The sequence below is a fragment of the Phyllostomus discolor genome, chromosome 4 (genome assembly GCF_004126475.2).
Source record: "Phyllostomus discolor isolate MPI-MPIP mPhyDis1 chromosome 4, mPhyDis1.pri.v3, whole genome shotgun sequence".
Classification (NCBI taxonomy): domain Eukaryota; kingdom Metazoa; phylum Chordata; class Mammalia; order Chiroptera; family Phyllostomidae; genus Phyllostomus; species Phyllostomus discolor.
Genome location: NC_040906.2, coordinates 118,404,816 through 118,431,018, shown reverse-complemented (window position 1 = coordinate 118,431,018; position 26,203 = coordinate 118,404,816). Strand labels below are relative to the sequence as shown.

The following is a 26,203-nucleotide window of genomic DNA, read 5'->3' as shown; positions in this document are numbered from 1 at the left end:
TCGGAGCCTTCCAGATTTTTCAAGTTATAAACGGTATTTACATATTATCCGTGCTTACAGTTCTCCCATCCCCAAAGCCAAAGCTAGTTTCCACTGAGCATCACATATCAATTTCCTATAAACTCAACACTCTCCAACTTTCATTGTTTCCGCTTCTTCTGTTTCACCCTGGTTTGCTCCATGATAGGCTTTGCTCTTGTGACTTCTTCTCCCCCCAACTCATTTGCACATTTCAAAGCTGCTGCATTTTTGCTTTCCCAGAATCTGTCCCCGCAGATCACAGTCCCTGGTGCTGTTCTCTTCTGCCTTTTAACAAGACACCACGGGTTCTTCCTTCATGGTGACCATTGTAACTATAGTTGCCCACTCCCCTCCCCAGCCCTCCCCTCTCTTTCCCTGATGCCATTACCCCAGGTCATGGTCAACCGGATCCAAAAGTGCTTGGCTCAGCAGCCAGAAGCCAAAGTTCCTGCAGAGAGCAGTGCCAGGGCCTCCCCCCACACAGCCGAGACCCCCAGGCCCCCATCCACTCCCCATCTCTGCTCCCTTGAGCTCTGTAGTCTGGGGGTCGGGGACAGCCCCTCGCAGATCCCTCCGACAGCTCAGCATTAGCCCCAGGCTTTCTGTGACCTGCTTTCCTGCACCACTGCCTGGCTCTCCCCTCTGCATCTCCAGCTCTGCATCTCTTTCTTCGATTGTTCCTTTTGTGTTTCCACTTTTTTTTCTCTTGAGCAGAGCCCTCCTTCCCTTTCCATCATCTCACCACCTAATGTCCCAGCCCCCACACATACATGGGCCATGGGTGGGGTCCTTTCCTGCCTTCCCAACATCAGAACATGAAAATCCCGGCCCTGTGTTGGGTTCTGCAGGGCAGGTCATCTCCCCACTCCTGAGTTGGCACCAGAATGCCATTGAAAATACCCCCTCTATTCCACAAAACCTCAAGTCTCCAACTACCGGAACCCAGACCCCAGCTAGAACAGCCATCCACAGGTAGCACACAAGAGAATCACCATTAGTGTGTACATTCAGTCCTTCCTCCGTCCATTCAGCAAACACAGATTGCAAGGCTTGGTTCAAATTCCAGGTCTGCACTGCCAGCTGGGCAGCTTTGCCTGAGACACTTACTCTCTTTGAGCCTCTCTTTTGGCATCCGTAAGGCTCACTTAATCATATCCTCAATTTCTTCATCTGCCACATAAGGCAATTAATAGTGTAGCTAAAGTTTGTAATGTAGATTCATTCATGTTATAAGTCGATGCCTGCAAATCCTTTAGCACAGTGCTTAACACGTAGTAAATGCTCATTAAATGTTAACTGTGATTATTATTATCACAAAAATGAGACAAACATGAATATTGTCATTAGAAACTATTTTTTCAGCTCTGACTTTTTCCCTAGCCAGAGCTTCCAAATCTCCAAATCGCCTACCTATTTAGTCTCTTTTCTGTTTGTTTAACTTCATCTCCTGTTTGTGTGTGTGTGTGTGTGTGTGTGTGTGTGTACGCGCATTGTCCTCCTCTCCAAAGCTTACATCAAAGAGGTCTGGTGGCCTGAACCTGACAGTCAGACCTCGTATTGCTGAGTGTGACCCTGAAGTCACGGTTTTATGACTGCCACTGCACTGCCTCCTCCTCTGTAATGGCCAGAGCCAGCCCCCTTGGTCCACAGGGACCAGATTCTACCTCCATGTCCTCCATGCCCTCCTTTTAAACTTGCTTTTCACTTCATTCAAACATAGCGTGGGTTTTCTCATGACAAAGTCTCAAGGCCCCACGTTTAGTGGGATGCTACGAGGGCTCACTTTCTTGTCACTGGGGTTTCCCACCACTCCCCTTGGTTTGGGGTGGGGGAAACAGGGCCTTGCTTCTGGACGTGCTGCATGTCCCCAGGGCTCAGAGGCAGGTGGCTGTGTGGTGGTTGAACCCACAGGCTCTGAAGCTGACTGCCTGGGTTCCAACCCCCGATTCACCTCTTGTGGATATTGGGCAAGTTACATTGCCTCTGTGTGCCTTGGTTTCTCCACCTGTAAAATGGGATCATGACTGTGCATACCTCATAGGTGTGCTGGGAACAATGCCCACCGCTGCGTTCAGATGCTAGCTGTTGCTCTGAGCTGTTGTCTAGGGGCAAACGGTTCTACCCCAGCAGAGAGTTCTGGGGTGAAAGTGCAGTTTGAGGATACAGTTGTGTGTTAGTCCATGAGTTTGAAGAGGACGCTAGAGGACAGCACTCAAGGTCACCTACACTTACGGGAGGGCAGAGGGAGAACAGTCAGGGAGGAGACTCAGAAGGTTTGTGAAGATGAGGAAGGAAAGCTTTTTTATTAAAAAAAAAAAAGAAAAGAAAAACAAGAGTGATCTGTGGCATGAACACTGTACGGAAGTCCACGGAGACTCTGCCTGTTGTGTCCTCCTGTGTCCTTCCCTGATGGTTCCCCTCGCCTGCCTCAGCCCATCACTCAGATCCTGCTCCACGAGAGAGCTGGCCCAGGCAGCAGGGCCCTTCTCCCTTGGAAGCTGGGTGCATGGGGGAGACCATGGGGCCTGGGAATGAATATGCATCCAGAGGGCATGCCCATGGCCCTGAGGAGGGACAGAGCAACACTGTGTTTAGATTTGGCTATAGGAGTCCCTGCTCTGGGCCCCCACACATCACTCATTCAATCCAGCAGGTGGATGAGATGTCAGTTGTTCAGTATGGAAGGTCCACGGCGTTCTGAAGCAGGGTAGTGGGGAGGGTGCAAGCTTCATCCATCCCATTTAGGACATGTCCAGTATCGTGCCTGGACAAACTACAGTCAGCTCTGCATCCTCTATCCTGTCTCCATGCGTACTGCGCAGCCACAGTGGCCTGGCCATCCGCCTTCCGTAGCCCTGGCGGCCTCCATTTCCACCTTCCTCCCGTTGCTCTCTCTGCTGGTATGCCTGCTAAAAACCCTCACATCCTGGCACTGCCCCTTGCACCTTCCTCTGGGTCGCTACTGAGTCCCACAGGCCCCAGGCACACTGAGACAGGCAGCCGGCCCCACACTCCACAGCCCTGCCCTCCTTGCCCCTGGACTGCACACTCGCTTTGTCACTGCTCTGGGACATCGGCCTGGCTCCTCCGTTTGCCCCTTCCCTTGAGGGGTTTCTTTTACACCCTACTTTGACTTGTCATCCCACTCTCCGTCATATCGTAAGAGGCTCTGGGCTTCTCTCTCTCTGAATATCTATTTTATATTTTGTGTTTCTTACCCTCAAAATGGTGTTTGAACAGACTGAACATCTCTGCCAAACCCTTTGTCTTTCAAGAAATTCATTTTAGCTACTTACTGTAATCTGAGCATAAAATACTATATTTGACTTTATTTTTCACAATCTCTCTTTTTCCTATACTTTAATCCTGTAGAGTCTACTGGTTTATTTCACTTTTTGTACATGTTGCATGTTCCAGGCATTTAACAAATGGATCCAATGTGCACCTTTAGTTCTCTGTTCTTATTCATTATTTTTAAAGAGCCTTTAAAATGTCTTCCACCCCGATCCCGTTTCCTCCAGACAGTTAACACCTTGGCCCAGCACGCCCATCCCATTTTGGGCACACGTGTCATATTCTTGTGTACTTTTCCCCATTTTCTTTTTGGCTGGAGAGAAAGTGGACATGTACATGCATGTAGGCTAAGACGAGAGCCCAGTGCTTCTCCCACTCCATTCCCTTCCCAGCATTCCCTTCGTCATCGCGGTGTGCACCCACCTTCATGGGGCGCTCTCTCCCCTTCCCAAGGCCTGCCACGGCCCAAAGCCAGTGTCTTACCTAACCCCCAAACTGCACGCAGCCTCCTGGCTTTTCCTCACCTCGTTTGCACAGTCCCTTTTTAACGCACCTAATGCACATGCATCTTGAATTGCTGGTGCCACATTTTCTGTGCTACGTGGTGTTTGTCCCAATTTGGACGATTTTGGGAATTTCAGGTCTCCCCAGGAATTCCCTCGTCTCTTCACCCTTCAAGTTTTGCTTCCTCACGTATTTACACCTCTGTATTCCTGTCTTGTGGGCCTTTTTCTGTTTTCAAATTTCTACTCCACTGTCCCAGAAAGACTTTATAGCCACTCACAGGGACACATAAAGCGCAGCAAAGCAACATGCCCTTGAAGGAGGTGAGAAAGAAAAACAGTGGGGGGGGGGCATAAAATGGACCCCAGGGTGAGCTAAACGGGAGAAGCGGCTCCCAGAGCCTGGGCGCTTGACCCAGATGGCTGACCTCAAGCTTGGCTCCCCGTCTAGCAGACAGAGGGGACCCCTTGTCGGCTACGGTTTGGTTCTCCCAGAAGATAAAAACAAACCAACTTCCCAGAAGAATAACAAATATTCTTGATTTGGGGGCTTGAGTTGTAGGCACGGAGGAGCTGTTATTTTCATTTTCTTTGGGCCGTTTCCCTTCCTTTCCCATTGGCTGTTAACTCCCTGCGACTGACTTCCAGCCGATGCGACTTCTCTCCCTCTTCCTCCTGCAGGCACCGTCCTCACCTGGCGCCCGCCCCTCCACACCCTTCTGGTCTTCCCCTGTGCCCTCTCCGCTCTGACGGTCATTTCTTCTTTTTTCTTTCCGTCTTCCCTTGGAGACCTGTGAGACCTCCCCGGAGCCTCAGGCCCATGTCACCAACTTTCCTGCTCCTCTTCATCATTTCCCAGATTTGGAGCAGCCTGCCTGTGCCTGCCCCACCCCACCCCCATGACTGACAGGTCCCCTTGCTGTGTTTGCAAAGATGTGCCCTGTTTTCCTAGGGAAGACACTGCGATTTCCGAACGTACTCCTCCTGATGTATCTGTCCTAATGGACTCCTTCTGACTTCCTGAAAACCTTCCCTGGGTACCTATCTAGGATAAGCCGGGTGCAGTCCTGTGTGTCTCAAGGACACAACCCGTACTCAGATAGAGTTGTCTCTCTCCCCTCATCCTTCGTTAGTTATAAGTTCAGTGGCCGTATATTCCAAACTGAAAATCAGACATCTAACAAATTGCCTTCATTGAAAATAATCAAATTATAAGAAACTGGTACTGCCCCAGAAGATCCAGGACACATGTCCCCAAATGAAAAGCACCTGGTTGGGGCTGAGTCTTCTGTCCCCCTTTTGTCCTCAGTCCCAATCCAAACCTGGCTGCCACTGCAGGGAGTCGGGGGCAAGGGGAGGGTACCCCAGTCCCCGCCACCGCCTGCCCCAGATCCTTTGCCAGGACAAAAGAGTCCCCACTAACCCCGGAGTTTTCTGAGTAGTCCTTCTTTTTCCCATTAAGGGTCAAGTTTCCTCTTCCCCAAGGCACCTGTCAGTGGCTTTGCTTCCTGGGAGCTAGAAGCCAGCAGCGTATTCCCTGGGTTTATTCTGCGAACACTGATGGTCATAGCCACATATCCTTAAGGAGAGTCTCGGGGTGTTCTAGAAACCTCCATAAGCTCCTCTCATCATGGGGACACTCATTCTCAGTGCAAGTCCTTCTTGATGGGACTGGGATTGGAGGGTTGCACTGCAGTTATTACCACAGTATGGGTTTAGTTATCCCGCCTCTCTCTGTTCCCTCCGTCATCGCCCGGGGCTCACGTGAAAGGCAGTCCAGGCAAGCCGGCCGAGGCTGCGTCCTTCCTTCCCGACCTGTCTCCTTTCTCCATTCAGGCCTGAATCTTCAAATTGCCCCTGTTTTCTCTCTTCTAAAAGGTGTCCCTGTGGTGCGCCAGGCTCCTGGCCCATGTTGAGGAAAAACAAAATGTCTGTAGCACCGGAGACCTTTCTTTCCCTGCCCTGTTCTCAGTGGTCTGTGTCCACACAAGCCCATCCCTGTCTGCCCACCTCACAGCCTGCCTGGGGGAACCACACCAACACACCAATGGCCCCTGCAGCCTGCTCTTCCCCACCCCCACCATGGCCAAAGTGCCTTCCTCCCAGTATACACCCCTCCCTCATAATGAAATCTGTAAGACCCTTTAAATACGTATGTTAAACAGGACCATCTCCATTTGATGTATAGAAAATTGAGGCTCACTATTAAGAAGTTTACAGCGGGATGGGCCTCCAACTGAAGAAGTGAGCGTCCCATCCATGGGGGGCTACAAAAAGAGATGGGACCTTTGAAGGAGGGAACTGCCAAATCTAAGGTGCCGTCTACTGCAAGACACTATTATTTTAAGTACCATTAAGAAATAAAAACTGTTTTCAAGTAGACAAAAATTCTTTCACTTCAACTATAAGATTTTGCTTTCAAAGGTGTCAAATGCAAAGATCCACGATCTCGTGGATCTTAGTCTTGATGAAATATGCCAGTTGATCCCATAGCCCTTTCTAAGTCGAACATTCTAGTACTTCCTGTAGGCTATGCAGTGACATGGCAAACCCTCCCTTGTGCTTGACCTTGAGCCACCTTGTTGGGAAGAAAGTGAGTCAAGGTCAACATTGCTCCCCGACCTCTCAGGGACAGCTGTCCTAACTCCATACCCTGTGAAGTGTCAGTTCTGCATGGAGGTAGCACTTACCTCTTAGTCAGGGGTTGGCAAACTTGTTCTGCAAAGGGCCAGGCAATAAATATTTCGGACTTTGTGAACCGTGCAGGCTGTCACGACTGCTTGGCTCTGCTGCTCGAACTACAGGGCAGCCATGGACAATATGTGAACAATAACTGTGGCTGTGTCCCAAGAAAACTTCATTTATGGACACTGAAATTTGAATTTCACCTCATTTTCAGGTATCAGGAAATCTTCTTTTGACTTCTTTCAAACCATCCAAAAATGTAAAAAACATTCTTATCTTGAGGGCACTGCAAAAATGGGCAGTGGGTTGGATTTCACCCTTGGACTATCATCTTCTGAGCTCTGTTGTGGGTCCCCGGCTACAATAGCAAGTTCTCTAAATGTCTGTATCTCCTCATCTCCAATATGGAGATTACAGTAGGGCTCTTTTGTGTGGCATTGTGACAGTAATGGATGTAGCAATGCCTTAGAGCACCAAGGACAGTCCCTGGCACACTGTAGGCTCCAATACGTCATAGCCATTGCTGCTGCTGCTGTTGGGTTCTGGAAGTCTGCTCCCGCAACCCAGCTTTCAGTGCAATGTAGAAGCATGTGCTGCCCTCTTCTGGCAGGTGGGGGAATCAGCGCTAGACACAGCTCATCAGGTTTGGCTTAAGGAGGCCTGTGGATTTTCAAGCATCTGCATACAGGGAGATGCCTAAGCTTTGACTGGGGGTTCCAGAAGAGACCAGGTCTCCTTCAGGGGCTATGAGCCACTTTCATCATCTGTCCCGCACAGCCAATTTAGGACATGTCCACCAGGCCAATGGGTCCTCCGGAGGTCGCTGGCTGCCTCCCTAGTGACAAGCTGCCCCCAACCTCCTCTTTCTCCTTTCCCTCTCCCTCTCCCACCACCTCCAGTCTTTACTTTCATGAACTTTCTTGACCTAAAATAGGAAAGTGTTTGAAAGGGTTCAAAGAGGTCTGGGAAGGCTGTCAGCCCAGAGCTAGCAAGCCCCTGGCTATCAAAGGGTCCGTGCTTTCTCTCCAAGCAAACTGCTGTCGGGTGAGGGTGGGAGGGGGTGTTGGGAGGCGAGGTGGAGCGTTTTTCCAGATTCCCCAGGATGTGGCGAGCCATGTTTAAAAGAGTGTGTGTATTTATTATTCCAAGCCACTTCAATCACAGGGCGCTTATTTCCTCCTCCTCTTCGTCCCTCCCAGCCCTTAGCCCCAGGTTGCAGGGTGGGCTCAGTCTGCAGGCCTGGCCTTTCTGAGGGGTGGGCACGGCCAGCCTCTCGTTCAGCCTTGGGCTCTGCGGTGAAAGCGAAGGCGGTATGTAAAAAGTAGTGGGACCGTGAGTTATAATGACGCTGCTCAGAAGCAGAAGTCACCGAGGTGGCAGAGGGGCTCCGTGTCTGTTCTGTCGGAAACACGAGCACACTTTTTTTTGGAGGGAGACAGCTGTGTCCCAACCCAGGGCAACCGGTTCCTTGAAAGAAGGCCTCAGCCCGGGCTGTTATCACGATGGAGGCTCCCGGGTGGCCCCGGACCACCACGGTGGTGAGGATAACGAGGTGACTGTCTTGCCACTTCCTCATAAAGCGGACATTGCTGTCTCCTTCCAAAACCAGCTCTGGGCACAAAGGAACCCTTCAGGCGGTCTTCCCTGGCCACCCTGCGTGCAAATAGCCAACACGGGGTGTTTTGTTTGTTTGTTTGTTAGGCTGAAGTCTTGCTTTGATTAGCGTTCTTACAAGGAAAAACAAATAACCTGGTCTCGGAGGGACCCACCTCTGAGGTTTGGCGCGTCCGCACAGACGCACACCCCGCATTTGGAGGGAGGGTCCTTGAGGCTGGAAGCAAGAGGGAGGGGAAGGGACGGATGTTTCCTTCTGGCACCTCCCTGAACTGGCCCAGGGGACCCCTCCAGAGGGTCTTTGATTTGGTTCATTATGGAGGCAGATGCTGGCAATTTTTATAATTTAACAAATTCTGCTGCTGCAAGGAATCCTCAGGCAGTCATAAGGAAGGCGGTTGGTGGCCACGTGGCTGGTCGCAGGAGCAGGTCAGGGAGGGAGGGGGCGGAAGGGGAAGGAGGAGGGTCCTGCGTGGGTGGGCGCATTCATTAGTGGAAGGAGCGGGCGTTCACTCTGCGGGGTGGGCTCCCCGGCTGGAGTATTGTGGAGACCACCAACACCATTCCATGTGGTGGAATTTCCCACAGTCTGACCAGAATGAGTTCCCCTGGCCTGGCCTGGCCTGGTCTCGTATCAAGGCCTGGGGAATAAAGGAACTTTAAATGACTAATTTGAACAAGAGCTAAATGCTCTTTCACCTCTGGCCACCGTTACCTCATCCTGTGCAACCGACACCTCTTGTCTTTGTGCATTCTGGATGTGGGAGCCAAATGTCTGTATCTCTCTGTCTGCACACTCACAGACACATGCACACCTGGAGCTCACACATGTTCTTCAGCTTCTGTGCCCAAGCAGAGGCCATCGCCTGCCTCCTTAAATAAACAGGGTCATATATCAATGAATCTGTGCCTGCACGTAAAGTTGTGTCAGAGGCAGGACACCCTGTGGGTCTCACACCGTCACCGTGCAGCCCACCAGTGTGTGTGGTGTGCCCACAGCTCATTGCTGTAGGTGGTTTATGGTGAGGACAGTGCTAACTAACAACCCCTTACCTGTGCTCAGAACATAGACAAACTCCTCCCTTCCCTCTGCTGATGCCCAGTGGAGAATGGTGCTGGTAAATTGCATGTAGAATGGGTCCCCCATTTCTGGTAGAGCTGGGGCGGACAATGACAGGATGTGAAATCCAGGTGGTTGTTGAACCTTCTGACAACAACTACTGAGGCAGTGATGAATTTCCTTGTCAAATTCGCCACCACCTGCCCAGGATGGGCAACGTTCTCTCTGTTTCGCACAAGAAAAGCTGAAGCGTTGTGTTCCGAAGGCATGATGGGGCCAGTGAGGGACACTTCTCAGCCTTTACATTCTCCTGCTGCAAACGAAGTAACCGTAAAACCCAAGGACTGCAGCCAGGGTTAGATCCAATCTGGCAGTCTGAATGCATCAGCCGCTTCGAGAGGATAATTTGTTGAAAAAAACACGCTGCTCTGCAGAACTTGGACTCTAAAACCCTCAACCTTTTCTAAAAATCTGCTCTAGAGATAGCTGCCTTTCAGGAAGGCACCTCAACCCACCTCAGTGCACTCACTGCCTGAGTAGCCTCTTTAGCTAAAGAGATGCAAATGTTTGGGACTTAGGTGTCAAGTACCACTCTGTTTTGCTTGCCTTGTTATGCAGACCATTTTCCAATCTGCATGTACATTTGAGTCCCCTGGGGGTCTTAATACTGTGCAGATATTGACAAGTGGGTCTGGGCCTGAGAGCTTCTGGGTGTCACCACTGCTGCTGGCCCAGGAGGGTGCTTTGGGAAGCAGGGTTCTGGGCAGCGGTCTCCACGAGGGACTGTTCATGGGTATTGTCCGAGGGCCAGCTCCTCCTCGGGCTCAGAGCAGGTGCTCAGTACCACCTGTTAAGTGAATGAATGAAGCATAACTCTAACGCTTCAAGGTGCCCCTCCCCTGTCTGCTCGTTTACCTGAGAGGCGTGGAAAGGGTCTAGCCCAACTCATCATGTCAGGGGCCCTTCCTCCAAGCCACTACCTGTTCCCACTACCTGGTCCGGACCTTACCTTTACCCCTGTGGCCACATTTCAGGCACTTCTATTCTCTTGATTATCTTTGAAACTTCTGAGCCTGCAGTTAAAGTTTATGATGTCCTACGACTAAAACTATCTCTCAGCTGAGAACATACAATACTTTAATAACCTCTGTTATATTAAATTGAGCTTCACTGGGGGAAAACAACACCACCACAAAGACTTATTTAGAACCAGTCCATCGACAAAAGAGTGTAATAATCTGAAGAGTTTTCCTGAAGACCATCCGTGTAGTGGTGGTGTTTGCGCAAGTGGAATGTTTATAGCTACACCTTTGTCACCTTTAGTTTTATAACTACATATAAGAAACATTATATTCACAGTTAAAGGTTACACTTCAAGACAGAAGAGGAATCACAGGAGATTAAATTCTAGGGTCACTCCATCTAGCCAGAAGCCAGAGGTCAAATAATTTTTCTAGGAGCTGCTGGATCGAAGTAATAAAAACGTTTCTCTGCGCCCAGGTCCAGAACCCCCTTTGTTCCAGAGAATTCCGGAGAAAGGAGTCAAAGCTGGTGATTTCTCTGGGTTGCCACACCCCCCTCTGACTCTGGTGGCCACGTGCCTGCAGAGGCGCGAGCCGGCAGTCCGCAGGTTTCGTTTCTGTCATGGGAGCCTCAACACTTTGCCCAAGTCTGGCCCTGACCTCAGTCCCATCTGTGTCCTATGGCAGAAAGGTGTAGGCTGGTGGTGGCCTGGGCTCCGCATCCGGCCCATTTGGCCCTAATGACTCTACAGGAGGGCACGTCCATCCAAACTCATGGGGTCCCTCCATCCATCCATCCCCAAGGGACTGAGCGCTACCCTTATGCAGAGAAAAGGGGCCTGTGCAGATTCTCCAGTGAGGTGGCGTCCGCTGGGTGAGCATGCAGGGACGCATGGAGCTTCATGTCAGGGGCCCTCACGTTTCCTAAAAGCCCACTGAGGAGCTCGTTTTTGGGGGTTTTTTTTTGTTTTTTTTGTTTTAAGTTACTTGGTACCAAGCACTGTGCAAGGTGCTAGAATAGTAATGTAATGATGAAATATTGGCTGTGCCTATGTGTATTGGCAAAGATTATGTTTGGCTGCATATAACACAAACCTGATTATAAAGGCTAAAGCAAATATTTATTTTATTTTGCTTAGCAAAAACCTACATAGCATTTTACTGTGTGCCATGCCCTGCTCTATCACTCTTTGTAAATGTTTACTTCTTGTTGGAGTTTGCCTTTCTCACATAACAGGAAGTCCAGAGAGTAGAGATCTCTAGGCAGCATAGTTGCTCCAAGAAGTTGTGGATCCAGTTCTTCAGAGCACCTGATTCTCCATGGTTAGTGTGTGACTGTCATCCTCACAGCACAGAGCTGTTGCTCCACTTCCGGACATTACATCTGAGTCCCAGGCAGTGCCAGCTGGGTGTTGTCTTTTCTTTCCCCAAAGCCTATTCATAAATTTCCACTTATATCTCATTGGCCAGAACTTGGTCACTGGGCCTCGTCTAGCTGAAAGTCTCAGACTCTGGAAAGAAAGATGTTATTGACCAGACATATTGCCACTCTGAAAAAAATCTGGGTTTTGTTAGTAACAAAGAAGGTAAGAATGAATTCTTGCATATAATTCACTTTCAACTTAAGGTATTTAAGGAAAAAACACTATAGTGAAAATATCTGATCTAGCTATGCACCCCCCCCTCTCAAAAAGACACTCTATTTTAAACTCTCCTTTGAGGTTGATCAAATCTGTATCATTACAACACCTAGATTTTGGGAAACAGAAATATAAATTGCTCTCTTAATCTGCTACACTCGTACTTCAAACTTTGGAAGATACAAGGCTCACATAGTAGAAGCTGTGCAACTAAAACCCCCAGTGAAGAGCTTCTCCCCCCAGTGGTGACCTGTGTGGGTCACGTGAGGGCACCCAGAAAACAGCTCTGAACAAGGGGGCCAGGGGGACCATTGTGGCCTATCTGGGCAATTCTGCAAAAGCATCAGCCACCCCCACCCCCCCGCTGAGCCTCCCATCCACAGCTGCCCATTGCACCACGGTCAGGAAGAAGAAGGCTCACTCTGGTGGGGCTATGGTCGCAGCGGCAGAGTCGGAGTGAAAGGACCAGCAGAGAACGCAAGAAAAAACTGCATAATTCCTCAGGGCAGATGGAGGACGAGTTAAGAACAGTATTTATCTAGCAGACTCTTTTCTTGTAGTTCTAAGTACTCCTCAGCTGTTTCATAGGCTTTGGTTTGTGTACACCGCCATCATCACGCACAGCACACCGAACCATTCACTGCGTGTGGCCACGGTTCTGAAGCCCTCTGCAGGCGTGACTGACTGATGGTAACCCTAACGCTGTGCCGTGTTAGAATTTCCATTTTGCAACTGTGGAAACTGAGGCACAAGGGCTAAGCAGCCTGCCCAGGCAAGTGTGTGGCACAGCCAGGATCCCGACCTGGGCTGCTGGTCCTGTGGCCCCATGGCCTGTGCCCCTCACCCAGTGAATACAGCCTGATGCTTACAATGCATGTGATGCTGGGTTTTCAAACGAGAGTGCACGTGTCATTCAGGAAACTGCGATCAAATCGGTCCATAAAGCAACAGACGCTGACTGACGAACCACCGGTGTGTTTCCCTGAATGTACTCAATACCTCAGCTTCACCCCGGGACTCAGCAATCCGGGAGGGTCAAGGGGCGCCACACCTGACCCTCAGGGGTGCTCCGAGGTGTCACAGAAACCTTTGACACGTGAGAGAATGGACGGCCGGAAGAGAATTTAGGACAGTCACACAATGACTAAAACCAGTAATTACTTAGATGCAGAGTTGTGGTAGCAGGGTGGCAGTTTTTAAATTTGTTAATGGTTGTTACATAAAAGATGTGGGCATTTGAGGATGAAGCAAGACAAAATGTGGTTGAATCACTTCGGCCTGAGTGTTTGGAGGGGAGGAGAGTGGAAACAGAAAATCTCTAGGTCTAAACACAGGAGGAACCGATAACCTCTGAAAAAGTTAGAATCTCCCTGGATCAGCTCATTCCAAGTGTTTGGATATCAGCACTGAACCTAATCTATGGCCTGATACTTAAAAATAACCTGTTATAAAGTTGCCATAAAAAACTCGCAGTTTTCAGCCTGATTCAGTCTGCTAAATAAACTACAACCAGCATTAATAGCTTCAGTCAGCATTTATGTCGTTCTTTCTATTAGCACAATGGATTTTACAACCATTTATGAGTTTCTGGAAAGCCTAATAGAAAACACACATACACGTTCGCTGTAACAGACGCAGAAGTTTTTCAAGTCTCGGCCAGCAGGGGTCGCCACCGCCCCATCGCTGAAGCCTGCGCGGGCTCATTAATGGGGAACACCTTCCCTCCCGGTGGCTCCGGCAGCAACCCTCCCTGGTGAGTTTCTGCAGTTTCCTCTTCGGGTTGGCTCCATTCAGAGTCGGTCCCTCTCTGTCTGTCTTCTCCTGCTGACAAATAAACATTTGGGGCTCTCATATGACACGGATTGTGCCCACACGCACAACTAAATGTGAAGACCTAAGTGATTATCTTTGTCTTCTAATTTACTGTGGCTTTTTAGGAGATTCAGAAAATTGTCTGAATCAGGAATTGTCTATACTATCCGTATGTCCCTTCATACTAAAAAAAAAATCTTAAGAAGGGCTTGTTGAAGTTGACTTAAATTCTTTACCTTGTTGGTGTTTAAACCCAGCCAAAGACTTGCCTTGAAAGAAAAATGTTTTGTTGTTGTTGGGAATAATTCTGGACATAGAGCACATCACAGGTTGGTTTGTGTATAAAGAGAAAAAAAGATGATTCTTCAAATGATCCCCTATCATTGCAGGGAGGAAGCTATACAGAGATCTGTCTCTTCCTCAGAAAATACCAGCGTGCCCCATTTGCTGGGGGATTCTCTCCGCCACCGCCGACAGGGAGCGGGGGCACCCCGAGGTGCCCTGTATCTCAGTTCACTGTAATTGGAAGACTTGGGTCCTGCCTTGGGGGTAAAGAATCATTTACTGGCCTCTTACGGGAAAGAACTGGGGAAAGAACTGTCGGAGTTTGTCATTTAATTCACCCTCCCATTCAAGGCCAAACGCCTTTCTAGAACAAACAAATAATAGCCGCAGCAGCAGGAGCGGCTGACCCCTCCCAGGCCCGTGGACGTGGCACCAGGGAACAGTGGGGAATCTGTTGAAGCTGCCCTTGCATCTTGCTGTCTCATAAACCACTATTTGTCTTTCCACCTTCCTGTTCTCACCAGTGCCCAGAAACGGAGACCCGGGAACTGATTCCCACACAGGAGCCCTGGGTCTTTCACAACCAGAGCCAATTTGACAACATCCTTCTCTCTGGCTCTGAGCTCTGAGCTCTGAGGCCAGGCTCAGTGTCCTTGGCCCGATGCCAAAGGTAGACGTGAAATCTCCAAACTACTAGACTAAGAAAACTGGACACACCCACGTAGACTGGCGTGAACAATGCCAAACCCAAAGAGATGATTCCAGGAGTCTCGGGATCCTGGACGTGTTGAGAAAGGCAAGAGCGAGCTCCATCCTCTGGGCTCCGGGAGTCCCCTTGCCCCCGGAAGTTCTGGGAGCTGGGACCAGCTCCGCCTCACACAGCTTCTGCCCCTCAGCTGGCCTCTGGCTCTTAGACTCTCACTCGTTCTCCGCTTCCTCCCATTTTCTCACAACTTGAGTTCTACAGCCATAGTAACAGTAGCTCCCTGTTGTTAAGTCCTGCTATGCACCAGGCTCCATACAAGGGGCTTTGGTAACAACCTGTGAACAGCGATAACCAGCATTCACACCCAGGTCTCTCGGACACCAGAGCGCTCCACTCTGCTATGGTGTCATCGTCGTCACGAGGCCTCTCAGGGGAGCCTGGTTCAGGGCTACCTGACACCCCCCCACCCCAGGCTCTCTCTGCCCCTTTCCTGATGATGTCTGTGACATGCTAACATAGCCAGAGGGCCTGGGCACAGCCGAGAAGGGTCAACCAAAACTGAAGGAAAGCCCAGTTCCCATCTTCCACACCCCTGTGTTATTTCTGCCTCAGTGTGTGGTAAGGGCCCAGCATAGATACTGTTTTAAGAGAAAAAGGGATCCCTAACTTGCTATGTGTTCCCGAAGGGTCACTGTGGGTCAGAGGGTGTGGGCCCCAGTGTCCACCTGCCTGATCACCTTGCTTCTGTGTGGGCATTCATTCTCAGGTCACTCAACTGTCACTGGGTCACTGTACCATCTCTCTTGTTTCCAAGGGAGCCCCATGACTTTAATTCCCCAAGCTGGAGAGTGAGTGTAGATCTTTACAGAAGGTTTCGTGTGGGGCAGGGAACTACACTCCCACCTCAAAGCCAAATGTCCTGAGTACAACCTTAGAGCACCTCTGTCTTGCCTCAAAACACAACATCCCCCTGTCTGCCTACTTGACTTCCGTCTCCTCTCCTCAGCCCTGCTAACTCTCCCAGGCCTGACGGCCCCAGCCCCCCTCTCTCCTGGGCTTGTGGCCCCCGGCATCTTGCAACCTGACCTCTCTCTGCTTCTAAAGAAAGGCTTCCTACTCCAAAAGGTGAGGGAGAGGTAATATTAGGTTCTTATGGTTTGATTTTCTTGTTCCCATGACACTATTTTCATGTTTCAAATGATCAAATGTCAATAGGGACGCTTGTCTTTGTATGTTCTCTCCAAGAATGCTGGATGGACAGAGAAACACAGGCCGAGGTCTCCCTTGACCACAGCTGTGTTTTTTGTTTTTTTCATCCTTTGGTTATATCGACATGATTCCAGATAAGAGGATGAAAAGTGAAAACTTTGTTCAGTCCTCTGGGTGTTTCTCAATATTTAGATAGTTCTTTCTTCAGCCCGAGGCTTTGCTGGCACGGGGACGATGTGGCAGCGCGGGTCCCAGCCCAGGCGGAGTGGGCACTTGCTGCTGAGCGACAGTGTGAGGGGTCCTGGGGGCTCTCCCCTTCTGGACCCAGTCTCGGCTCCTGAGAGCACCGGGAATTCCGGCTGCCGGGAGGCATTCCGAGCAGAGGACTAACATGTTATCAGATTAGCTGGAAGGGAGGGCCTGAGGAGGGACGTTTTCACGGCCACACCCTCGTCAGGGGGTGAGCGGTGGGTGGGCCCCCAGGAAGCCACCGGGTGGTCCTTGGCACCCAGAGACACCTTGCAGAGTGGAAGTAGTTTACATTTTGGAATCCAACAGCCTGTTTTTATTTTTTCTTTCTTTTTTTTCCTCTCTTATTTTTTTATTGTTGTTCAAGTATAGTTGTCTCCATTTTCTTCCCACCACTGCCCCCTACCCCAGCCATCATCCCCACCTCCCACTCTTGATCCTACCCCCCCTTTGGCTTTATCCATGTGTCCTTTACACACGTTCATTGATGACCCTCCCCCTCCCCCCATCACCCCCTCCCCACTGCCCTTTGACTATGATAACCAGAGACATTGAAATAAAGAACAAACCAACAGCCTGTTTTAAAATCCTGGGTTCCCTCCTAACTCCTACAGTAGGGCTACTATTTTGAAAATAGTTTTCTCTTTGCCTTGCTGAGCTCATGATTCTAATCTGTCCTAGGCATCCACTGGCCCCATGAGAGATGAAGGTTTCTTTAGAGGAACTCCAAGAAAGAAAAAAGAATTCAACATTTAGCTTCTGATATTCAAAATAGCATTTTCAACAACACAGTAGCCTTGCAAGCCAAGCTATTGTCTTAAAATGTTCTGAATTCCTTTATTTCTTCATCTTAGCACAGTAAGAACCAGGCCAGGAGGACTCGGCTCACAGGGAGGCTCGCTGCCTTGTGGCTGATGGGCTCTCTGACAGAGGAAGACGAACAGGGAAAGTCACCCCTTCCGCCCAGGGGGCTGGGGATGAAGGGAAGACAGAGGGGCAGGGGGTCCAGGAACCAGGGACCTGTCTTCAAAGCCCCATGGGGCCCTTGGCCTCGGAGGCTGTCAGGGGTTTTGGAGGGAGGCCAGCAGCCCGCCTCGGATCATCACCTTCAGGGCGGCGTCCCGAGGTTGCTCTGGGAGGAAGCAGAGCTTCAGCATAACTGGGAGGAGATGCGTGACCTGTCTTAGCGTCCCCAAAACCTGCTGCCCCATAGGTCCCAGGACTCGCTCCCAGTGCCGTGAGGTCACAGGAGGCTCCCCACCCCCGTGCACTCAGGGAGAAGCGCAGACAAGGCGGCTGTCTGGGAAAATGAGCATATTCATGCAAAAGCGATGGAGAGGTCTCTGGAGGGACTACTAGATTGTTACATCAGACTAGGTTATAATCCAGAATGCACTAAGTTGAACTTGTTTTCCCACCACACAAGGGCTGGGAGCTTGTAGGAAAACCACACAGTTAAAAACAAAAGCAGGTACATCTTCTTTGTACGTCCAGAGTAGTTTGAACGGTTTGCTGGCACCTGTGTGTGTGTCTTAACAAGCCCAAGACCCCGTTTCTTTTTCTGTTAAATGGAGATGAGCACTGACTCCCATCTCCGTGGACTCACTGTGTATTTAAATGCTAGATGACACAGACCTCCCGGTCTGCTTCAGAAATTCAGGACGTGTATTTCTTACTGTGCTGGGGAAAAAGAGTAGAGCAATGAGAGGGACCCAGAGGGGCAGAAGGTGCTTGGCCTGGGACCGGCCCCCTACAGCCACGATCTCTTCCACGGAGAGTGGAGCAGCCCCCCGTGCAGGCTGCGGATGTCGGTCAGGGGTGGATCCTCGGTTCTCATCTCTCTGCAAGTCCACATGGCAGAGAGAACCAGAGTACGGCAACCTGGGCCCACAGAGCTGCGCTGGTCCTTTCAAAGACCACCTGTGGCATCGGCTCTGCTGCAAGTGAACCGGAGCTCCCAGGGGTCTGCACGGCTGCGTGCCGTCCACGCCCCTGGTGCGCGGAGCGTGCCAGCGAACCAGGGCTGAGCTGCGCTTGCAAGAGCTCGTTGGAGGCTGAGCTAGTCTTGGCTCCCGGGTCCCGGTTCAGCCTCCATGCCCTGGTAAGAGTATATTATTTTCTTAGCTCAAATTGCCGTTTCCAAGTCATTATTTCTCTATGACGAGAAAACAATATTGGGTCTTATGTAATATCAACCTCAATGAATCTGGAAGTGATCATGGAATGGGTGGATTTTTTTTTCCTCCTTAAAAAAGAGAAAAATAAATTTGAGATTGTTTGCATATGGCTGAGAATATTTATGAACTATTCCCCCTTGTTTCCTCGTCACATATTTTACCAGCGCGTTTGTGTGTGGTGCGGAATAAATCTTTACGGGGAGGGTGGGGTGGAGAGGGGAAGAAAGCAGTTCTAGGACTGGGGATCCATCAAGTGCCTGGGACGTCAGTGTCCCCGAGCCTCGGGTCCCCCGGCCTCAGGCTCGCTTGCTGCGGTCTGAGGGTAGCCCGTCCTGCTACTCAGACGACGCTTTTTGGAGCGAGGGTTTTAAATGCGAACGCTGCAGGAATTAATGTCTTCTGGTTACTCTGGTTTCTTTCATATTCCCCTCACGTTCACCAGAGCAGAAAGTTCAACAGCAACGGTTTCATGACCTGGGTGCCGTCAGCCGAAAGAGATAATTAAGTTCTATGAATGCCAGATTGAGCCAGGGTCAGAGGAGTGAGTTGGCAGCTCGGACGGAAAAGAACTGGCAAGGAGCGTATTGGTGCTGGCGTCTGTTATTCGATAATATGCAGCGTGTTAGCACACAGGCCCTCGGCGTCTGTTTCCCTCTGGCCGCGCCTCTCCACCCGGCTTGTCACTGAGAAGGGTCCCGAGGGAGCGTGGGGATCGGGCTGTGGCTGCACGTGAAATCAGCAAGAGGAGCAAAGCTTCAGCTCCGGGCTGTTCATTTCCTCCTCCGGCGATTGGGCCTCATACTTGGAGCTTCTTAGAATCTCTCATTCACTGCCACTCTTTGGATTTTTTAGAAACATACTGACCAAGAGTATGGGGCGAGGGACAGAGAGCACAGTGAGTGTCATGTTTGGTGATGCAACAGCAGTGGCTGTCTTTAATGGGCGTCCTACTATGGGCCCTGGATCCCCTGAGTTAACTCTCACAATGGCTTTGTAGGGTTAGATTGTTTCGGTCCCATAGCTGAGATGAGAAAACAAAAGCTCGATGGAGTTGAGAAACTTGCCCAAGGTCACAGTTAGCAAGTGCCAAGCTGAGGGATGTTTCCAAGATTTGTGGGATCTGAAGCCAATACAATGAGTACTACTAATAAGGGATTTTTAAAGTCAACTTCAAGGCCTTGGAAGGGGCCCGTGCAATTATGGGACCTTGAAGCGAAAGTCTTAGCAGCTTCACATGAAGTTCACCCTAGGCAGGGTCAAAATTTAAACACAGCATTAGTTCCAGGCCATAGGGCCCCATCCCCGCAACCTCATCCCCTCTTCTCCCTACCATAATCATCACCAACCGAACCTTCACACTCCTGGTCCAAAGCACGAAGGTCACTGATGAAACCGACATGTAGAGGACATTCTCAGACTGGCAGGCGTGGGGTGTGACACAGTAGGTCGCAGTTGTGATGGAAGGCAATAACCACGCCCAGTGTCCATTTCACCCTCCCACCTCGAGCTATCACTAGAGAGATAGTTAAAAAAATGTTAAAATAATTTTGAATTTTTCAATCATAGTTGATGTGTACAATATTATATTAGTTTCAGGTGCCCATGCCAGTAATTAGATGTTTATATAACTTACAAAGCCATCACCCTGATAAAACTAGTACCAATCTGACACCATACAGTTATTACAGTATTACTGAGTATAGTCCCTGGGCTGTACTTTTCATCCCTGTGGCTATTCTGTAACAATCCAGAACAATCCTTGAAGGTCCAAGGAGCTTCAATTGCTGTCCTAGGCCTCTCTTACCAAATGTCACAGTAGTTCTTGGACCAGGTGACTCAGGCACAGATTTGAGTGGCATCCTGCTTAGGTCTCCAAGAGGCATTTGGTGTCAGAACTTACAGTGTCTCACTTCCCATCACGTGTCTCTTTCTCTTGGATGTTATCAGCTGGTCGAATTTCAACAGGCACTCTATCGATTTTTTCCTTCATTATAATTAAGATTTTGTCATAATCTCCAAAACTGAGAAGGTAGAAGGATTTGAGGGAGCAAACAAACCCAATGTAAATCACAAGTGCTCGGAGTGGGAGGGAGCATAATAGTCATTGCTGAGTACCCACCCTCTGCTGTTGCTCTTGAATAGTTTGCAACCCCTTTGCAGTCTAGACAATCGCTAAGGGGAATACAAGCATTTTTCCCAGCCTTGCTCACTCTATTCTCTCAAACTGGAAACACAAAGCAGATGATGAAGTACAAGTTCAAATGCCACACCAGTGAGAAGGAAGTATTGAGAAACTATGTCCAACCTCCAGCCTGTTTTTAAACATTCCAGTAAGCATTCAATTGATTTATCTTGGGCTGGTGTCATTTCTTTGTCTCAAACAAAAGGCCTTCTATGAAAAGACAAATGCGGGTTATGTGAGGAGTAGCTAACAGAAAGCATATTTGGGAAAATCTGAACAGAACACAGTCCACTGAGCTCTTCTCCCGGGGACAGCACCCCCTTTTTTTCTGCTGGATTAACATCAGGACGGATTCCTGTGACCTCAGTGTCACGTTGTAAACCAGAGTCTGGGAGAAACATCCGTTGGAGACGGGCTGATGACACAGGTGCAGTGGCTAAGGAGTGGCGCGGCCAGCCACCCGCGCCACCTGTGCTCCCTGAGCTCGGTGGACAGTTGCTGTGTTGGTGCTCTGGGACTGGAATGGTCTGTGGGATTCTGGGTGGTCCACTCAGTGAGTGAGTTTCTGGAGTTCTCCCCTTGAGTATTCTGATCTGCTCTTACGACTGAATGAATGCTCAAAGACATAATTATTGGAGCAAGACAGTCAAAATCGTCTGCCACATCATCTTCCTGTCCATGCTCATCCTCGGAGCCCCATCCCTGGCAGGTTTCCGTGCAGCAGCGGACCGCACATTTCTGGTGGGGCCCACTGCCCGGACACTGCCCTTCCGTTTTGGATAGCACCGATTTTAGGAACTTGCAACATCTCACTTCCAGGTTAAACTCAGGCATGTCTCACTCACCCCCTCTGGCTCTCGAGGGGCAGCACACAGGGCCCCTCATCCTCCCATGTCTTGTCCCCTCCCTTCTCAGGTGGGGCTGGCCATAGCTCATGCTTCCAAAAATCCGAGTGTATATCTCTGTCCTGGGACTGCTGTGCAGTTGTTATTTATTTACTTAACAGCCCTTCTTTATATAAAATTATGTGGGTAAATTGTGGAATATTGGAAAAATATACACAAGCAAAAAAGAAAGATGAAAGTTGACTCTTGTTGCATTTTCTGGAGATAAGCAGCACTAAGCTTTGATATGTATGCTAATAGCTGCTTCTATTCGTACATCTATTATCTATCTATCTGTATTTAAAGAAAAGATTAGCTGGTGTCTATTGTTTGGTGAAGGCTTGCTTTCCCAGGCCCTGTGATACTCGTCTACTGCCTCGTACTAATGGCTGCCAAGTTGTCTGTAGTGTGTGGGGAGCTGGCAGGGTGACGAGGGGACAGGATTCAGGATAAGCTAGTTTGCTCTGAAGACTGGGGCTATATCTGGTGGCAAGGTTGACGCTTCTTTTGCTGTTCCCTGCCAGCCCTGGAGAGAGGCCTGACCAAGGCTCTGCGGAAACTGGACGACTACCTGAACACCCCTCTGCCAGAGGAGATCGACACCAACACTCGTGGGGATGACGACAAGGGGTCCCGGCGCAAGTTCCTGGATGGGGACGAGCTGACCCTGGCCGATTGCAACCTGTTGCCCAAGCTCCATGTGGTCAAAGTAAGAGACCTCTGCCCACACAAGGGCTTGCCACATCCTGCCCCATCCTGGACTGGGGTCACCTGTGAGACTGAGCCAAGGACAGGACCACCTGCTGGTCGAGAGCCTGGGCTCTGAAGTCACGTGACTAAGGTCCCAAAGCCAGCCTCCACTGCATGTTGGCTGTATAGGCAATCTGAGGTTCCATTTTCACCTGTAAAGTAAGCATAGGTTGCTTATTCCTAGGGTTGTTGGGAGAGTAATGTACATGAAGTGCATGGCATATCCTAAGGGCTCGATATATAATGTTGCTATTGTATCAAATATATATAGTCCCAATCACCCCAAAGCCCTGTTCCTTGCCTCTTCCTCATAGGTTGTCACTGGCCACCTGTCTGTACTAAATGCGCCCTCATATGCACATTTTCTCTGTGCTCAGCTCCGCCCCCTCATTCCCTGTAGCAGCCCTGTAGGGCAGGCAGGCACCTTCTTCCTCTTCTGTCAGCTGAGATGGAGGCTGCAAGATGTGGCATCAGTTTTTACTATTCTGCTTTCTGACCGCCTTCCCCAGGCAGTGTAACCCTTTCCGATATGAATCCTAAGATCTGTGAGTTGGAAAGAAAGGAATTCTGAGGTCATCCCAAATCGGACCACTTTCCATGTGTCTGTCTGTGACAGGCTCTTGTGCAGCAGGGACCACAGATGTCTGAGGAGGAAGAGCCCTCAGCCTCACGAGGAAGAGCCCTCAGCCTCACGAGGCAGCCCTGCTGTTCTGGACGGCTGGGATTTAACACAGCCTTCCGAACTCCTCCCCGCCCTTCATTCTCTGCAGCAACACGGGGCAGGGCTACTCTTTTCACCTCATTGGAAGAGAGCAGTGGTGTCCCTGAAAATTTTCTAAACTAATACTTCTTACATCCTTTCCTGACCCTCCTCAACCTAGAGAAGAACACAGTGGGGTCACAAATTAGACCGCTCTGTATTTGCACGCATGCTTACGTCTGTTGTCTCGGTCAGACAAGGAGCTGCGCGAGGATAGGGCCTCTCCCGATGGCCACGTGGTAGCCCTTTCCTGAGTGTTCCTTGATCATCTCGTTGTGTCTTTACAATGCCCAGTTTCTGTCTGCCTGTCTCTGAGAAGAATCAGATTCAATCTCTCATCAGCTGGATATCTGCCTGCCTTTTCCAGCTGCAGTCCTGGGCCAGATATGCAGGCTTCCCTCCAACCACAGCACACGCCAGCCTGAGTTGAAATCACTTAGCTGGCTGTGCACGGGTGTTCCCGTGGGCTCCGTCTGAGCTGGGGGCTGGGAGGGAGTCATGAGTGCCAGTGCCAGTGTGCTGGCATGTGCTGGGCAAGTGGAGCCTATCAACCTGAAGACACTTTGGGTTCAGGGCCAAGCCAGGGGTCCGCTGCAGGCCCAGCCACCTCTCTTTGAAGTTATTAATTAGTGCACACCCCACTCCACCCCCAAAACATCCTTTATTCTCTTTTCCTGAGGAACAATGGTGCCATTAAGGACAATATGATTCTGGGTCAGTCATACTGTGTCATGGTATGGGAAGACCCCAGTTCTAGAAGTCAGGAGACCCAAGTTCTGGTCTTATATCTGCTACCAGCTGGCAGCACGAGCCTGGGGCAGGTCATTTACTCTTTTTGGAATTTACTTTTCTCATGCCTAAAAGAAGAGATGTGGGTTCTATTCCCGCTCGCTCCCTTTTTTCTCTCTCCCCTCCATCCTCCTTTCTTCTTTCTAACTCAGACATGTACTGACCACCAGCTCAAGAACCGCTTGGTGTGAATAAGGTAAACAAATGGATCTCCCAGGGCCTGTGCTTCATCCTACAATTTCTCCAGCTCCTCCCAGCCCTAAAAGACTAAGTTAAGGCGCTGTCCTTGGATGAAGTTCAGTGAGTGGTTCCCTGGGAGAGGCTGGGGATTGCAGGGGGGTGGCCTGCAAGGGCACAGAGGCTGGGCCTGGCCTCCTGTCTCCTTGGATTTCTGCTGATGCAGCTTATCAGATCCCAGAGACCTGGCAGACCTCTAATGTGCAGAAAGAGTGAAGGGGGAGCCAAGTCACGCCTCCAGCTCAGCTTCCAAGGATGCCAAAGCCTAATCTGGGCTGTGGGAGCTAAGTGTTTGCATATGAAAGAGCAAATTCAGAACATGAGCATGGAAGTTCCTGCAAACATCAGAGCTTCCTGTGCGAATCCACACCCCTCACTCTTATGCATCCCCTCTCCCCACCCTCCCCGCTCATTCTCTCTCTCTCCCCCCCCACCATCTTTCAAGTTCATCTTCATCCATGGATGTCAAATGGCTCTGGCCCACGTGCTCACTGAGTGCCTGGTTTGAACTTTCATTGTCTGGCTCCCTTCTAGGTCTCATCTCCCCAGGTCAAGCCAACAACACCCGAGGAAACAACCAGTTTTGTGACTAAGGCAGGTCCGCAGATTCAGGCAGTCAGGACATGGCGGGCCTTTTGTAGCCTCCCCTGGGACCCTTGCCTGGCACTGTGGTCTGTCCAGCCCCTGCGGCCGACAGGAAGGGAGATATAAACACAACTGTATTTTCATAGATTGTATTTCTTCTGTTTTCAAACTCATTATATAAAAGCTTGACGTTAAATTCCATCATGGCGAGACTTGAGGCTGCTCATCCGTCAGCTTGTAATGCACCTCTGCCGTGTGGGTTTGCTCATTGGCTGCCTCTTCCAAGGCTGGTGGGCAAATCCAAGGGACCCTCAGTTGCAGTGAACAGAGGGAGACCAAGGAGAACTGGTGGTGGGTGCTGGCCCCCACATTTCCCCCTGGCGGTGTCCTGCTAAAGGACTCTGATTCCAACCCTCCCCTTTGCTGACTAGCCACAACTAAGCTGGACACAACATGGAGGGGGTAGCCCAAACTGGTCATTTTCACAGAGAGATTTTAGTATAAAAAAGTAGTCAGTACTGAAGAATGAGGAAGACAAAATGTACAATGAAGTTCCACCTTTAGGCAGCATCTACTACCTCTGGGGTAGGGTGGGGCACAGAAAATGGAAGAGGCTGGAATTATTGAAACTCAGAAACTTCAATGAGAGGCCTTGGACCTCTGGGCGGGGCAAGCCCAGAAGACTGCCCATGGGAATGGGGCCCAAGCTCCACAGCAGATCCTGTTCTGTGCAGGCCCCCGTGCACACAGTGAAAACAAAGCGTTCGGAATTTCTAGATATTGACGACAAAACATTAAACCAAGAGCAGGGCCCTTCTGGTGTGAGGCCCATGTGACCACACAGATCACACGTCTGTGCAGCGCTCCCTGGCTAGTAAAACCTTATACAAGAGACCACCCTGACCCTCTCTATGAAGGAATATATGCAAATGCATAAAAGGTGGGTCTCAATGAATCACAACCATAGGTGATGTTTCCTGAGACCTGAGTCTGAGTCAGCCACCTCTATAGCGTTCGTGTGTGTTAACTAATTTATTACTCTAATAAGGTTGGTCCTATTTACCTCCATTTTAGAGGAAAAAGAATTGGAGCCCAGAGAAGTTAAGTAAACAGTCCCAGGTCACATGGCTGTTTAGTAGTAGAGTCAGGACTGCAGACCCAGTCAGCTGGGGCCCAGAGCCCAGGCTTTTAACCCTACGCTACCGCCCCTCTCAACACAGACGCCACTCCCCAGAGTGCCCGAGTCCACAGCCCCCAGTCTGGCAGGCGAGCACAGAAATCACTATTTGTTCACTATAGCTCCCGCATAATAGCCTAAACCTAGATGGACATTCCAACGTCTAACTTACTTTTTATGTTTTTATTCCTGTCTATAAATAAGGATGGCTATGTAAAAGAGAATGGATAAGGGAAAATAGAAAAAAATTGACTATAGTTCTATCAGTTAAACATAACCGTTGGTAATACATCAGTACGTATACTTCTAGTCATCATACATATGTCTCCAAATATGTTATACCGTACTTTAAATTGAATGATCTAGCTTGAAGAGTTTTCCAGATCACTGGAGTTCCCTCTGCAGCATCATTTTTAATGGCTCTGCAGGATACCACTGTGTTAATGTATGATAATGTATTTTCCCACTCATATATTGCTGAATCTTTGTGTTGTGTACCATTTTTCTTTTTTTGCCATTGCAAATAGTCCCGTGACATGTATGCGTAGCTAAATCTTTGTGT

At 49.8% G+C, this 26,203-nt stretch overlaps 1 protein-coding gene across 3 annotated transcripts in view; it reads left to right on the top strand.

Annotated features, from left to right (window-relative positions):
* CLIC5 (chloride intracellular channel 5) overlaps window positions 1-26,203 on the top strand; it is a 147,999-nt gene that overhangs the window by 117,870 nt on the left and 3,926 nt on the right. For all 3 annotated transcript variants that reach the window (XM_028509904.2, XM_028509903.2, XM_036024181.1), the window contains exon 5: window positions 21,868-22,052. In XM_028509904.2, coding sequence (XP_028365705.2) covers window positions 21,868-22,052 — 185 coding nt within the window. The remainder of the gene's footprint in view (window positions 1-21,867; window positions 22,053-26,203) is intronic.